The 13,513-nt window shown below is 36.6% G+C and overlaps 1 protein-coding gene across 2 annotated transcripts in view; it reads right to left on the minus strand.

The window, feature by feature from the left end:
* The window catches only part of gpc6a (glypican 6a), a 187,786-nt gene that overhangs the window by 75,399 nt on the left and 98,874 nt on the right, over positions 1-13,513 (minus strand). For both annotated transcript variants that reach the window (XM_084101836.1, XM_084101835.1), the window contains exon 3: positions 12,142-12,533. In XM_084101836.1, coding sequence (XP_083957962.1) covers positions 12,142-12,533 — 392 coding nt within the window. The remainder of the gene's footprint in view (positions 1-12,141; positions 12,534-13,513) is intronic.

A 13,513-nucleotide genomic window follows, 5' to 3' on the forward strand; every position in this document is an offset into this window, starting at 1 on the left:
AGGATAAATCTGAAACGGAGAGTCCTGCTTATAAAAACCCATAAAGGACAATAATATACTGTGCTGCATGTTCTGGGAGAAGATAAAATGGCTTTGAGCAACTGCACAGAAATCCTGTTGGGTACATTGTGTTCCATTTTAAGCCTGGCACATTTGATTTCTCATTCCGCGCTGAACCACATAGCCAGGGTAAACCGACCCATGGGAAATCTTGCTGAACAAATCCTGAGACTCGTCAGCCGCATCTGGGAATGAAAATATATGACCAATGGTTTTAGGAAGAAGCACAGAATTAACCTTGAAGGGTGTTAAGAGACGCGATACAACACGACGAGCTTAGAGCTGCTCTAATGTGAGGCGTTTGGCACGACAAAAAGAACATTCCTGTCAGCAGATGGATCTAATCCGCAGTTATTATGACAGTATGCCCAATCCAATCTGGCACGAGCCTCCAGAATCAAACCCAACACACATGAGTGAAACTTCGCACGGAGCAGCTTGCGAGTGTAGGCTTGGATATGATATAATCAGATCCCTGAAGGTGCAGCACCTCCTTCTGTTCCTCTCTTTCGTTTCAAATGTCAGAGAAGGGCTGAGAAGGTGCAAGAAGTGACATAAGTAGTTAATAAGAAGCAGAAGCTAACAGGAAGACTCTGGGCTCCTCACGACCTCAACTAAAGAACTTATTGGGTCTTAATTGTGACTTCGGTACACTGTAAAAAAAGATTTTTCTTACTCGTTAATAAAACAAAGATTAGTGTGTTTTACAAGAAAAAAAGGCCAGTTCGCACCAAGAACTATAACTTTCAAGATAACTCTACGATAACTATATTAGTGTTCACACCAGCGGACAATATTCTGATTATTTTTCTGCAGTTTTGTCGACTGTCACTTTAAATGCTTGAGCTCTTTAAAGCAGGATGGATTCTGATTGGCTGTCAATGTTTTTATCATTCATCAGCTAGAAAAAAAAAATCGTTCCTCTATGCTGTTATCGTTATAGTTGAATCTGATACTCTTTTATATTAGGAATGATTTTTAGAACTATATATTTATCGTTATAGTTATCATCCTTGGTGTGAACAGGCCTCAACATTTTACAATGAGGTTGCATTTGTTAACATTAGTTAAAGGAACACGCCGACTTTTTGGGACTTTATCTTATTCACCATATCCCCCAGAGTTAGATAAGTCCATACACACACTTCTCAGCTTCGTGCGTGCCGTAACTCTGTCTGACGCACCCACCGCTAGCCTAGCTTAGCACAAAGACTGGAGGTAAATGGCTCCAGCTAGCATACTGCTCCCAATAAGTGACAAAATAACGCCAACATTTTCCTATTTACATGTTAACCCCGACGTTACCCACCAGCCATCATAAATAATAGATAAATATTATTAGGCAGCACTGGTAGGTAAAGTATATAAGGACATGGATGGATGTGAGGATGTAACAGCACTGACGCTATTCGAGAATTGCGTCACGCAACAGATAAACTATACCGGGGAGGGACGGTTTCGAGAAATCCTCGGCGTCTTCTGGGTGGCGACTCTCTGAGGAGGGTCGCAGCGCTGCCAGTTCGGTTGTTTCCTGCTGGTGGCCACGGAGTGATATATATATATATATCGTTTTTCTGATGTAAAGAAAAATTAAGATAAAATATGTCTGTTCTTCTGGATGCTCCGCTTTCAAAAAAAATGAAGAAAAATAAACTCGTCAGCGGCGTTCCAGAGGTTTCTTCCTCACCGATCTAATGTTCCTGAGACTGCTGGGTGGGAGCAGTCTCAGCCTACTAAAGCTCCTCGCAGCATAAATAAAATGCAGCAATACAGAGCGTCGCCATTCGGGCTCATCCACAATCGAGGGGGACCTGGGTGGCGGTCGCAGTCTAGCCAGTTAGAGATATGCAAGATTTGAGGACTGTTTTTCTCTAAAATCGCTGGAAGAAGAAGCCCTGACGCCGAGGCTGCAGGCTTCTGAGGGCGGTCCCCTCCGGGGTAGGGACAGTTTTGAGAAATCGTTTCTCCTCGGCGCCCTCTGGGGTGCGACTCTCTGAGGAGGGTCGCAACGCTGCCAGTTCGGTTTTCCTGCCGGTTCGCCGTTTCAGGACACCGAGGTGTCAGCGTCCCCAAACGATCCTCCGAGGAGGGTCGTAGAGCAGTCAGTTCGGTTTCCCTGCCGGTTCGCCGTTTCAGGGCACTGAGATGCCTGCTTTTTCCAACGATCCTCTGAGGAGGGTCGTAGGAACAAAGCTATTTAGAGTCGTTATCTCTAATAAAACTTAGACAAGAAGTCGTGACGCTGATGCTATCAGGCTTCTGAAGGTTCCAGGGACGGTTTTGAGGAATCTTATGTCCACAGAGCTGCCCTGTGGCGTGTATATAAGAGCAGTTAACGCGTTTGATGCAGCGCGAGTTCCCTTGAAAGGGAACGTCTCAGGTTATGTATGTAACCATGGTTCCCTGAGAGGGAACGAGACGCTGCGTCGCCTTGCCATACTCCCTGCATGCCTGTGATCGACTTGCTTCGGCTTTTCAGAAGCTAACGCGATCTGTGTCAGCGGGGCTGCCTTATAGTTTCCTGGTCGATGATGTCACCCGCCTATGACGTCTCGTCTTTCCATTGGACTGATTACACATGTGCTTCACGACGCAAACACGCAGGGCGTTCCCGCAGCGCTTGACGCAGCGTCTCATTCCCTCTCAGGGAACCATGGTTACATACGTAACCTGAGACGTTTTATATATTTGCAGTAGGCAATTTACAAAATATCTTGATGGAACATGATCTTTACTTAATATCCTGATGATTTTTGGCCCAAAAGAAAAAGTCTTGTTGGCTATTGCCACAAATATACCCGTGCGACTTATGACTGGTTTTGTGATCCAGGGTCATATATTATAATACTTGGAGCTGGAGTTTGGTGGACTGTTAGCTTAACGTCTGTGTTGACCTCATTCATTGGAGTAAATATTAAACTCCCACAGCCCTACATAGGAAATGCGGTTTGGTAAATGAATGGATGGTTGGAAATATTTTAAACTAACACGGCAACACATCTTTCACAAACTAAACCAAACTAATGTGAACTTTTCAAACCACCTTGCTTATGCCCAAGGCAACAGAAACAACCCACACAACTTACGCTTCTGCTGCATGATCACACTTCTGAAACACATGTGTTTATTCAGCACAATGTGTTTACACACTCAACAGGACCTTTAATCCAAAAGAGAGGAGAAACAATCTCTTTACAATTGCAATCGCTTCTGCTTGTCAGATGCTTTTCTTATCTTTTCTTTTCGTGTCTAATTTGCATTTTTCTAAAGGCATTTTATAAGAAACATCACAGAGACGGTGGTACTTCAATTAAACATACTTAAAATCTCCATTAAGGTCTCCTGAGAGCTGAAACAGCAACCTTTCAGCAATAAAATTATCCTATGGAGCTGAACATTCATATCTTTACTGAAAGAAAGGGCCAAAAACATATAAAAAACATGTTTTTTATACGTTACACAGCACTGCAATTTGCACATATTGCACATACATGTCTGTGCCATTAAACCTTTAAATATAAAGCTAAATATATATATATATATATATATTTTTTTTTTTAAGTCAAAATATTAATAAATACTATAATAGCATATACATTATACAGAGCAACTAGCTTCACAAACTTGTTTCTACTAACTTGCTCAGAGATATTCCCTCAAACTTTTGCTCTGCAATAACAGTAGTTGATCTGGGGTGCGTTTCCCAAACAATGCCGTAACTCGCTGCTTCACTACCGTAGTACGATGCATCGTTGAAGAAATCAACTAGCTAGTCACGACTGTTTCCCGAAACTGTATTGTCGCAAAGTGGTCGTTCAACCACGTTGGTTTATGACGTCACACACATGGTGGAGTAATAACTTATTTTAATGAATCTGTTTGAGATCGAATTAACGCTAGATGTTTTGCTATAAATTACAGGCATGACATCTGAGGACTATTTCTCATTTTTCTCAGTTATTTTGCTTTATTTCCAGATTCAATCACAGGCTCGTTCTTACATAGTAGAGCACGTTCGCACATGCGCACTCTTCAGAAACGGTGCTTTAAATCTCTTGACAAACTAAAGACGTAAATGACATTTGTATGCATTCTAAATAAAAGACACAGGTTGTACTGAATGTCATCTTGCTTATTTTGCTCAAGATAAGGATTTATTAAGTCCACATGTCATGCAAACTAGAAACTTCTTCTAACCACAGGTCGAGAGCTGTCGTTCCAACTACACAGCTTTGCGATGCTGTTTGAAACACTGACTCGTTGAACTATGCTGATAACGACGGAACTTGTGAACATAGTTGGCTAACAATGATTTTGGGAAACGCACCCCTGAAAGAGAAAACCGACAGTAAAGAAGACCATTTAAATGAATGATCGCTACAGCACCTCTAGTGGCAACGCTGAGAATGCAATGATTTCTTGTTATATTTCAAAAAGCTTGCATTGCTTAAAAGCATTAGCATTTATATTACGGGCCTCACAACCTCTTTCTTTCACCACATCTCCTATGCCACAGTAACATAATCCCACGTGCAGGTTTGCCCTACAATTACCAATTCTCTCTAATTGAACGGCATCTGAGGACAAGAGCCAGTGAGAGCTACTGTGATAGTTTAACTGCCCAGCCGAGACACTGGCTCCAAAACAATCAGCTCTGCTGCGGTTAGCACACCGCCGCACCGCAGATCACACACACACACACACACACATGTGAGCGAGGTAATAAAGACAAGAGCTCAGTCGCTGTATATGTCATGCTCGACTGCGGCGGACCTCGCTCTACTGGCGCTTTATTGTGTTTAGATGCCCTGATAGATACTAACACTTCCTCAACAACTTCCAAGGGCACAGATTCAACGTGGTTTCCCGACGGCTGGATGTCCATAAAGATTATACGACGCTGGTGCTAATCATGAGTTTGTGCCAATATTAAGGGTCGTGAAATTCGGGGTGACAGATTGAGTGCTTTTACAAGAATGTCAGATTGAAGTGCGTACGTATATACCAGTTTGTTCTTTCTCTCATTCAAATGATTCAATATGAGGGAGTGCATTAGCACAAGACATTTACATATAATAATTTTAAAACACATCCACAAATCATGATTTCATCCCTTGAGGGAATGATAAACATGACCCACAACTGTCCCTAGGTCTAGTTAAAAAATTGTCTTTATGAAAAACAAGGCCAAAGATGCTTATATTATCCCGACAAGGCGGCACTTTAGACACGGTTAGTGAATGCGACACATTTATCGACACACTATTTTCACGTACAATAGGCTTTAATGAGACATTATTGAGAACAATTTTGATGGAAGTAACCAGGGTTTTATTTGTAGGCTATGCTCTTTTCAGCCAACGAATGGCCAATGTGCAATCACAAACAACCACTTTTGATGTTCCCTGCTGTAAAATGGCGCGAGGCAACCAATCATGCCCATACAAAAGTTTCAAAAGGAAAAAGTGTTCAAAGTGTTCAAATTTCCGTGGTAGTATTTTGTTGGAAGGTAACATGTATGCAAAATCCAAAATGAAAGTAAATAGTCAGAGCTCAGTATGCTAATGTCAAGTTGTTAGTGTAAATACCACACACACACACACGCACACGCACACGCACACACACACACACACACACACACACACACACACACACACACACAATATATCCTCAGATGTAAAAAAGTTGATAGTTCCAATGGTGTTTCTTCTGGGTAATGTTTTAGACTTTAGATTCACATTGTAAGATGATTCCTGGTACATATGCATATGTATTTTCTGTGGAATTCTTGTATTTAACCCCGAATATTCGTTAAATGCTCACTAAGAGCCAAATGCAAATAAAAATGCCTTTGGCGAGTAATTAAAATGGAGATGGTAACATTTAAACAGCATCATAGGAACAATAGTTTGACCCTCATTAACACCAGCAAATTGAATCAAGGAGATTCAGACAGTCAACTAAAGAGCAGTTCAGTGACTGCCAGCGACACCACGCTTTCATTTAAAGAGAAACATTCAAATAAAATAAAATAAAATAAAATAAAAAATAACGTAAAAAAATAAATTAAATAAAAGATAAAATAAAAAATAGAATTAAAATTACAATTAAAATTAAAATTAAAATTAATTAAATAAAATACCTTTTTTCCTGGCACGGCACTTTTCTCTATCTGTAATGCCCTGCATGTGCTTTTTCAACAACAAACAAGTAACACTTTACAATAAGGTTTCATTTGTCAAAATTAGTAACCACATTAGTTAACATGAACTAACAATAAATACTACTTGTTCATTTATTGATCTTAGTTAGTTAATTTCAACATTTACCAATACATCATGCATCTGTTAACGTAAGTTAATTCACTGTGAACACAGTCAAACAAAACATGAATGAAAATGCATTAACAAAGATTAATAAATGCTGCAAAAGCTATGCTATCCAGTGTTAGATTATGTTATGCAATAACTAATGTGACCGTATTGTAAATAAATAAATAAATAAATATTTATTTCTCACATCTACAAAATATGTGTGTGAATTGAATGTTAATTGAACATATTTTCAATTCTCTCGTTTCAGATCTGTGTGCGAGTTTTGTAACGGGTTCGTTGCTTCACTTTATATCTGTGCACTTTCAAAGGCTCTTTCAGTGGAGGAAGGACACACGGCTGGATGGATTTTCAAATGAAAAGTAAAAGAGAAAGACGGTCCCAGTGAGGCTGGTCCAGTGTCACTTATTGTACACTCAAAAGCCCCATCTTAGCAGTCGGCTAGGACAGGCAGAAAAGTCAGCCCTAGTGTCCTCGCCGGACCCGCTATCTGAAGGTGAAGGTGAAGAGCCGTGTTTTATCTTTTATCAGCACTACCCATCAGCTCATTGTGACTGCTTCAGACAGCTGCGGACGATTGCTTTTTTGACGAACCCCGACATACGGCCGCTGACTAAAAGGAGAATATCAGAGCCTCTGCGCCGAGGATCTGTCTCCTGATCTCCGACGGTCCCCTTCACACCCAGGCCAGCTCTTCAGGCTCAGACCAGAGTGTCATACGGTGTTAGGTTTGCACCCCTGGGCCACCCGCCGCTCTCCGATGAAAGGTGCCGCACTTGACAGAGTCTGCACTTTAGCCACGTCTCAAATGTCAGGGGTCAACAGGGACACAGCAGTGCCAGGAACGCACCGACATAATGTCACAACACGGGCTCTGACAAGTCTGACGCTCAATTACCGGCCAACACAAATGCACACAGCCGTACTAAATCAAGACGCAGGGTTATTATAAGATTTATATAACTATAACTATAAATGAATAAAATAACTATATATATATATATATTTTTTTTTAATTAAATAATAAAAAATAAAAAAAATAATAATAATAAATATAATATAAAACATATGATTTGCTTATAAATAAAAAATGTTACTTGGAATAAAATATTAATAAAATCTCTCTCTCTCTCTCTCTCTCTCTCTCTCTCTCTCTCTCTCTCTCTCTCTCTCTCTCTCTCTCTCTCTCTCTATATATATATATATATATATATTTCTTTATTAAACTTGTTTAAAATGAATAATAATAAAAAAAAACTATAGACATGTTTGAAAAAAAAACAGATGACAAAACACAAGTACTAAAAATGTAACTAAAATTAAATTTAAAAAGGAAAATATAAAACTAAAGATATTGTGTGTGTATGTCTATATATATATATATATATATAAATTCAAAACTTACTTTTTTTTCAAAACTTAAACTGAAATAAAACTATAAAAACTATAATAGTACCTCAATGAAACTAAAATAACACTGTGAACGAGGAGTCCTCATGCAACTAAAGCATAAACCAGTCTATATTATAACAAAGATATTAAATGTCGCTCTTTTTACAGAATGTGGCATCCTTGTAAACAGTGTGGCGAGCTCGGCTCTCTAACATAAAGGGTATGTGCACTTGAAAACCGGTGGCGTTCCCATGGGAGACCATCAATGAGACATTAACAGACGTCTGTTCAGCAGACAGACAGACTACTGATCCTATTGAACTAGGCAACTCTATCCTCCTAACTGTAAGAAAAGAGTTTCTTTTTTAACGAAACAGCCTGACAGAAGTATGGAAAACTTGCAGAGTTCGCTTTAAGGTCAAGTTCCCTTTATTTTTAAATGCAGCTATGTACCATAGCAACTCTTTCTAGACCAAATATAAACGGTGCTAACATGTTTATTTTGAACAGCAGTACATTAGGATCAAGATTTATGTCTGTAAATAAATTCTAGGCTGCCTTTGAACTTAAAACCTCAATATCCTGGTTGAAAAATATGTTTCCTATATCTTTACCTTCGTTCTGACCACTGACGATACTAAAAGCCAGAAATATACTCTATATGCAAGTACACAAACAAGGACGCCAATGCTTAAACAACGCATTGGAAGCATGCATACTTTGTACATACTTAAGCATTTTAATGCATTCTTACAAATTTTTCAAAAAGTTTTCTTCAAACATGTGTGTCATACAGTGAGATACACAAAAAAAAAAAAAAAAATAAATAAATAAATAAATTGTTGATGTTCACTTCGTTTAAACCATTCATTTTGATTTGACACCAAAATATTTAAAAGAAATTTAAACTTACTCCATGGTTTCTGATTTCTTTTAAATAATTCTGAGAAATTACATTTGTAGGCTATACAGGGCTTGTTTTATTATGCCGTTTTCTTTCATAATTAAACAAAAAGCTAATCAAATAAAAACATATACAATAGTAAATACATAAATCTATTTCATATTAAGCGTACATTAAGCCTTAATTACTTTTACTCATGGCAAAATTGTTCCTGTCAAAACTTATTTAGTTTGTTTTTCGTTCATTGAACAGATTCGGAGCCCTGATTGCTGCTACATTTTAAACTTGAAAGTACAACTTGAAAGTTTGGCATTTTATATATCAATATTTTATGTTGGGCCTGTAATCATTTGCTAGAACTTTGCATTCACATGAGTTTAAATGTGTTTTAAGCTCAGACAATTTTTGTTTTCAAAGTTTTTTTGTTTTTTTTTAAACTTCATTATTCTTTCTTTTAGTAACTATATACAGTTGTAGTTCACACACTGAAACTCTAAATACTCTAATGCTGTTTTGAAGCAATTTAAATAATGTTATCCTCATATCTCTGGAAAAAAACATCTTTTGCCCCTTTCAGTCGAGAATGACGGCATGAAGCGTGACGTCTCCAAAGCATGAGTTCTCATAATCTAACACGAGCGGATTTTCAGTGCTTGATTCAGAGAAAACATACCAGTGACGAAGCCTCGGATTGCAATTAATCCCAAATGTGTAATCGGAGCTGTTTATTCCTGAGCAGACGTAACGTGTTCCAGTTGATTTCTGCACACTGATATTAAAAATACACGTACTTAAAAATAAGATATACAAGCACAGATGTATTATAATATAATATAATATAACTATTATATTATATTATATTATATTATTGTAATATAATATAATATAATATAATATAATATAATATAATATAATATAATATAATATAATATAATATAATATAATATAATATAATATAATATAATATAATATAATATAATATAATTCAAACAGATAAAAATTAAAACCCATTTTCATAGATATTACTATTATAATCTGTTCATGACTTATTGATCTCCTTTACATTACAATTTTAAAAATCCAGTTATAAAACTAAAGATTTATTTAATCAAACCTTTAGAGATCTGAATAGCAGGAACATCAAGTTCTTTAAATTAATAGCAAAGCACAAATATCTTGTTTTTCACAGGAACAAACAAAATGTCAAAATGACTCCAGTATCGGGCTGGGTATATGAGTGTGCTTGTGCATGTAAACAACATTTTGGCGTATTTCTCTCCGGGTCTCCTTCATCAGGTCAGTGACATCTCTGCCCCAAACAGGTCCATGAAAACAGCCCGGTCCATTAGCACACAACACACAGTGAATCACAGCACAGCCATTAGTGCTGGATCTGATACACAGCGAGAGACTCTGTAACACACTTCTGCCATACGCACATCACAAACCTTGCAGATTAGGGTTTGTTGCAGACAGAATTTCTTTGAACACCATTTCATTTACTTGAGAAGCTTTTTTTTTGGATTTACAGTATGTCCTTTGTAGCTAAATAATAGAAAGAAAGAAAGAAAGAAAGAAAGAAAGAAAGAAAGAAAGAAAGAAAGAAAGAAAGAAAGAAAGAAAGAAAGAAAGAAAGAAAGAAAGAAAGAAAGAAAGATAGATAGATAGATAGATAGATAGATAGATAGATAGATAGATAGATAGATAGATAGATAGATAGATAGATAGATCCACAGCTAGATCAATGAGAAGCCCTTTGATTACAACGACCATCATTTGAAGTGTCACACAGTTCTGAAATTATCGTACATTATAGGATTTTTTCCATTATTGATCGTACATCGTACAGAGGTCGAAATTATCGTACAAATACGATAATTATCGTACATCTGGCAACACTGGTCATTACCAAACAAATGTATATTTGAGGCTCTTTCTGCTGCTCTCGACTGGCCAGAGCCGACATTACAGACAATACAGCCTGATTGGCTGAGAATAATCCAGCTCATGCTTTCAATCAGACGCATGTGAACTCTGTCAAAGTGACAAAAGCACAGATTCAAACATATTTATGTGGACCTGAATGCGCAGTATGTGGTTCCAAATTCTACTGAGTTCTACTAAATATATCTAGTCTCAGATATATAACACAGACTTTCATAAACAATTCATAATTTGCTACACTATGAAAAATGCTGGGTTGTTTTAACCCAACTTTGGGTCAAATATGGACAAACCCAGCCGTTGGGTTAAATTTTTACATTACATTTTTAACCCAACGTTTTGGGTTTGTCCATATTTGACCCAAAGTTGGGTTAAAACAACCCAGCATTTTTAGAGTGTATATTGCCCAACCCTCATGAGCCAGATGTGATGAGCTCATGACGTCACAGAGGGCAGTATAATGCATAAAAACAACAGCCACTTTCTTATTGGCATCACAGATGACACAAACACAAAAGCAGCTTAACTATTATCTAAGCAAAAGCACTCCGAACAGACCAGGCCTGGCTGCCTCACTACATTCTCTTCGCTTTTTCAGTTGGAAATCTGTCAATAATTCTTATAATCATCCAGTAAGCCAATAAACAGCATCAACATCCAGCGGAAAATGTGATTGAGACGAGCTATCAAAGAGGGGTCTGAGAGATGGCCACTGTTGCTGCGAGGCCACACGCTTTTATCTTCCCTTCAGAAAGAGTCCCTCGCTCCGCAGGGCATCTCGGCTCATCCCTGAAGTCATAACCTGTCCAGTGTGCGGCTATCACATCAAAGATCATACAGGCTTCTGTGCTGTTAAGATGCATTAGCACAGATGGAAACATGTTACCAAGTGGCCTAAAAATACATACTAAATAATGGCTTTTAAAAAATATGCACATGCTTATGGTTTACGTTTTGCGTAGTATTATATATTATATTATTATTTTATCAAATGCTTTATGAATTAATAATTAATAATAATCATGATAATTATTATACTAATATAATATAATATAATATAATATAATATAATATAATATAATATAATATAATATAATATAATATAATATAATATAATATAATATAACCAAATATATATATATATATATATATATATATATATATATATATATATATATATATATATATATATATATATATATAAATGTATAAAATGTATTATATGCACTTGCATAACAATAATTATAATATAATATAATATAATATAATATAATATAATATAATATAATATAATATAATATAATATAATATAATATAATATAATATAATATAATATAATATAATATAATAACAGCTAAACACAACTCTCTGGATCACTGGTGTTTATTCCAGATCTCTTGCGCAGTGGGCTCTATTTCATGGACAGACGCTGAAGGCCACTGACCCGTCTAGACGTCCAGTGAAAGCTGAGTAAGACCAGGAAGACTTGTGTAAAAATAGATGCCTTACCTTCGCCACTCTGTTGGCCACTTCCCGACCCACCATGAGTCCTTGAACGAACGAGCGAGCCGCAATAAAGGCCTTGGTGACCTGGGCCTTGAGCTTGCGTGGAACATCTCCAAAGGGTTTTAACTGGTCGGTGTATTTGCTGATACACTCCAGATAGTCGTCAGTGAAGGTGTACTGAGAGTTCAGCAGCTGAAACATGCGCTCCAGAAGTCTCGACCAGAAGTCATTCAGAACTTCCTCAAGGTTGACGTTTCCACCGGTGTAGTAGCGCTTGAGCTCGGAGAACAGGTCCTCGAACATCTCAGAGTTGTGTGTGTACAGTTTGCCATATGTGCGCACAAACATGTCGTTCAGCGACTTTTCCGAGTTGTCCAGCAACTCCAGAAAGAATTCTGAAACAGAGAGAAAAATACATCAAAATAATTATAGATTCATTTAGATATTGTGATACAAATATATTTATATAACTCACATAATGGGTATATTACATGTTATACAAGTATTACAAGTATTATAATTAAATATTATTATTTATATTCTATTGTTCATTTAATAATTTACCACATTTTAAGTGTACAAAAATATATTCTGAACATCCTTGCACAGTCCATGTTTCAAATACAAAACAAAAAGTATTTATAATGAAAGAGTGCCACAGTTCTGTTCTGTTTGGATGCTGTTTTCATCTTATTTTCGTTTTCGTGGACTTTTCTTTTTTTTTTTCTATATAGTCACATGTTCCATCATGCGGACCATTCTATGGACACTGATTATCATCACAGCTGTGTGTTGTTCACTTCCTTGTTTGTATCAGTTCTTAAATTCCTCCATTCCCTGTGTTCAGTGTTCGCTATTGTTTCACGTCGTTTGGATTGTATTTTTGCCTGCCTATTCTGAGTTATTTAATAAATACAGTTTTATTTCCTAATCATCTTCGTCTTCTTTGGATCAGCGTTACAAAGAGATATTATTATTATTATTATTATTAATAATAAATATGTTTATACATGTTATAAAAAATAATAATTAATACTACAATGATGACAATAATAATCATATTAATTATTATAATTATCATTATTATTATATATAAAAATAAAACAAAACAAATGTATGATTAAATTATTTAATTATTAAAACATTTAATTACTATTATTATTAATTTATTAAATATTAATAAAGGATTTAACACAATTTTTAGTGTAAAGATACAAATTCTCAGTCCATGTTTCAAATTACAAAACAAAAAGACGGCTTGGGAAGGTGTTACGCCTGTGGGACTCTCCCAAGAACATTTTCTCACCTTGCTCTCAAATGGAGTGGATATCAAATTATGTGATGCAGACAGCAGCTTCTGAAATACTGCCAGTCC

Source organism: Abramis brama, assembly GCF_963993115.1.
Source record: "Abramis brama genome assembly, chromosome: 2".
Classification (NCBI taxonomy): Eukaryota; Metazoa; Chordata; class Actinopteri; order Cypriniformes; family Leuciscidae; genus Abramis; species Abramis brama.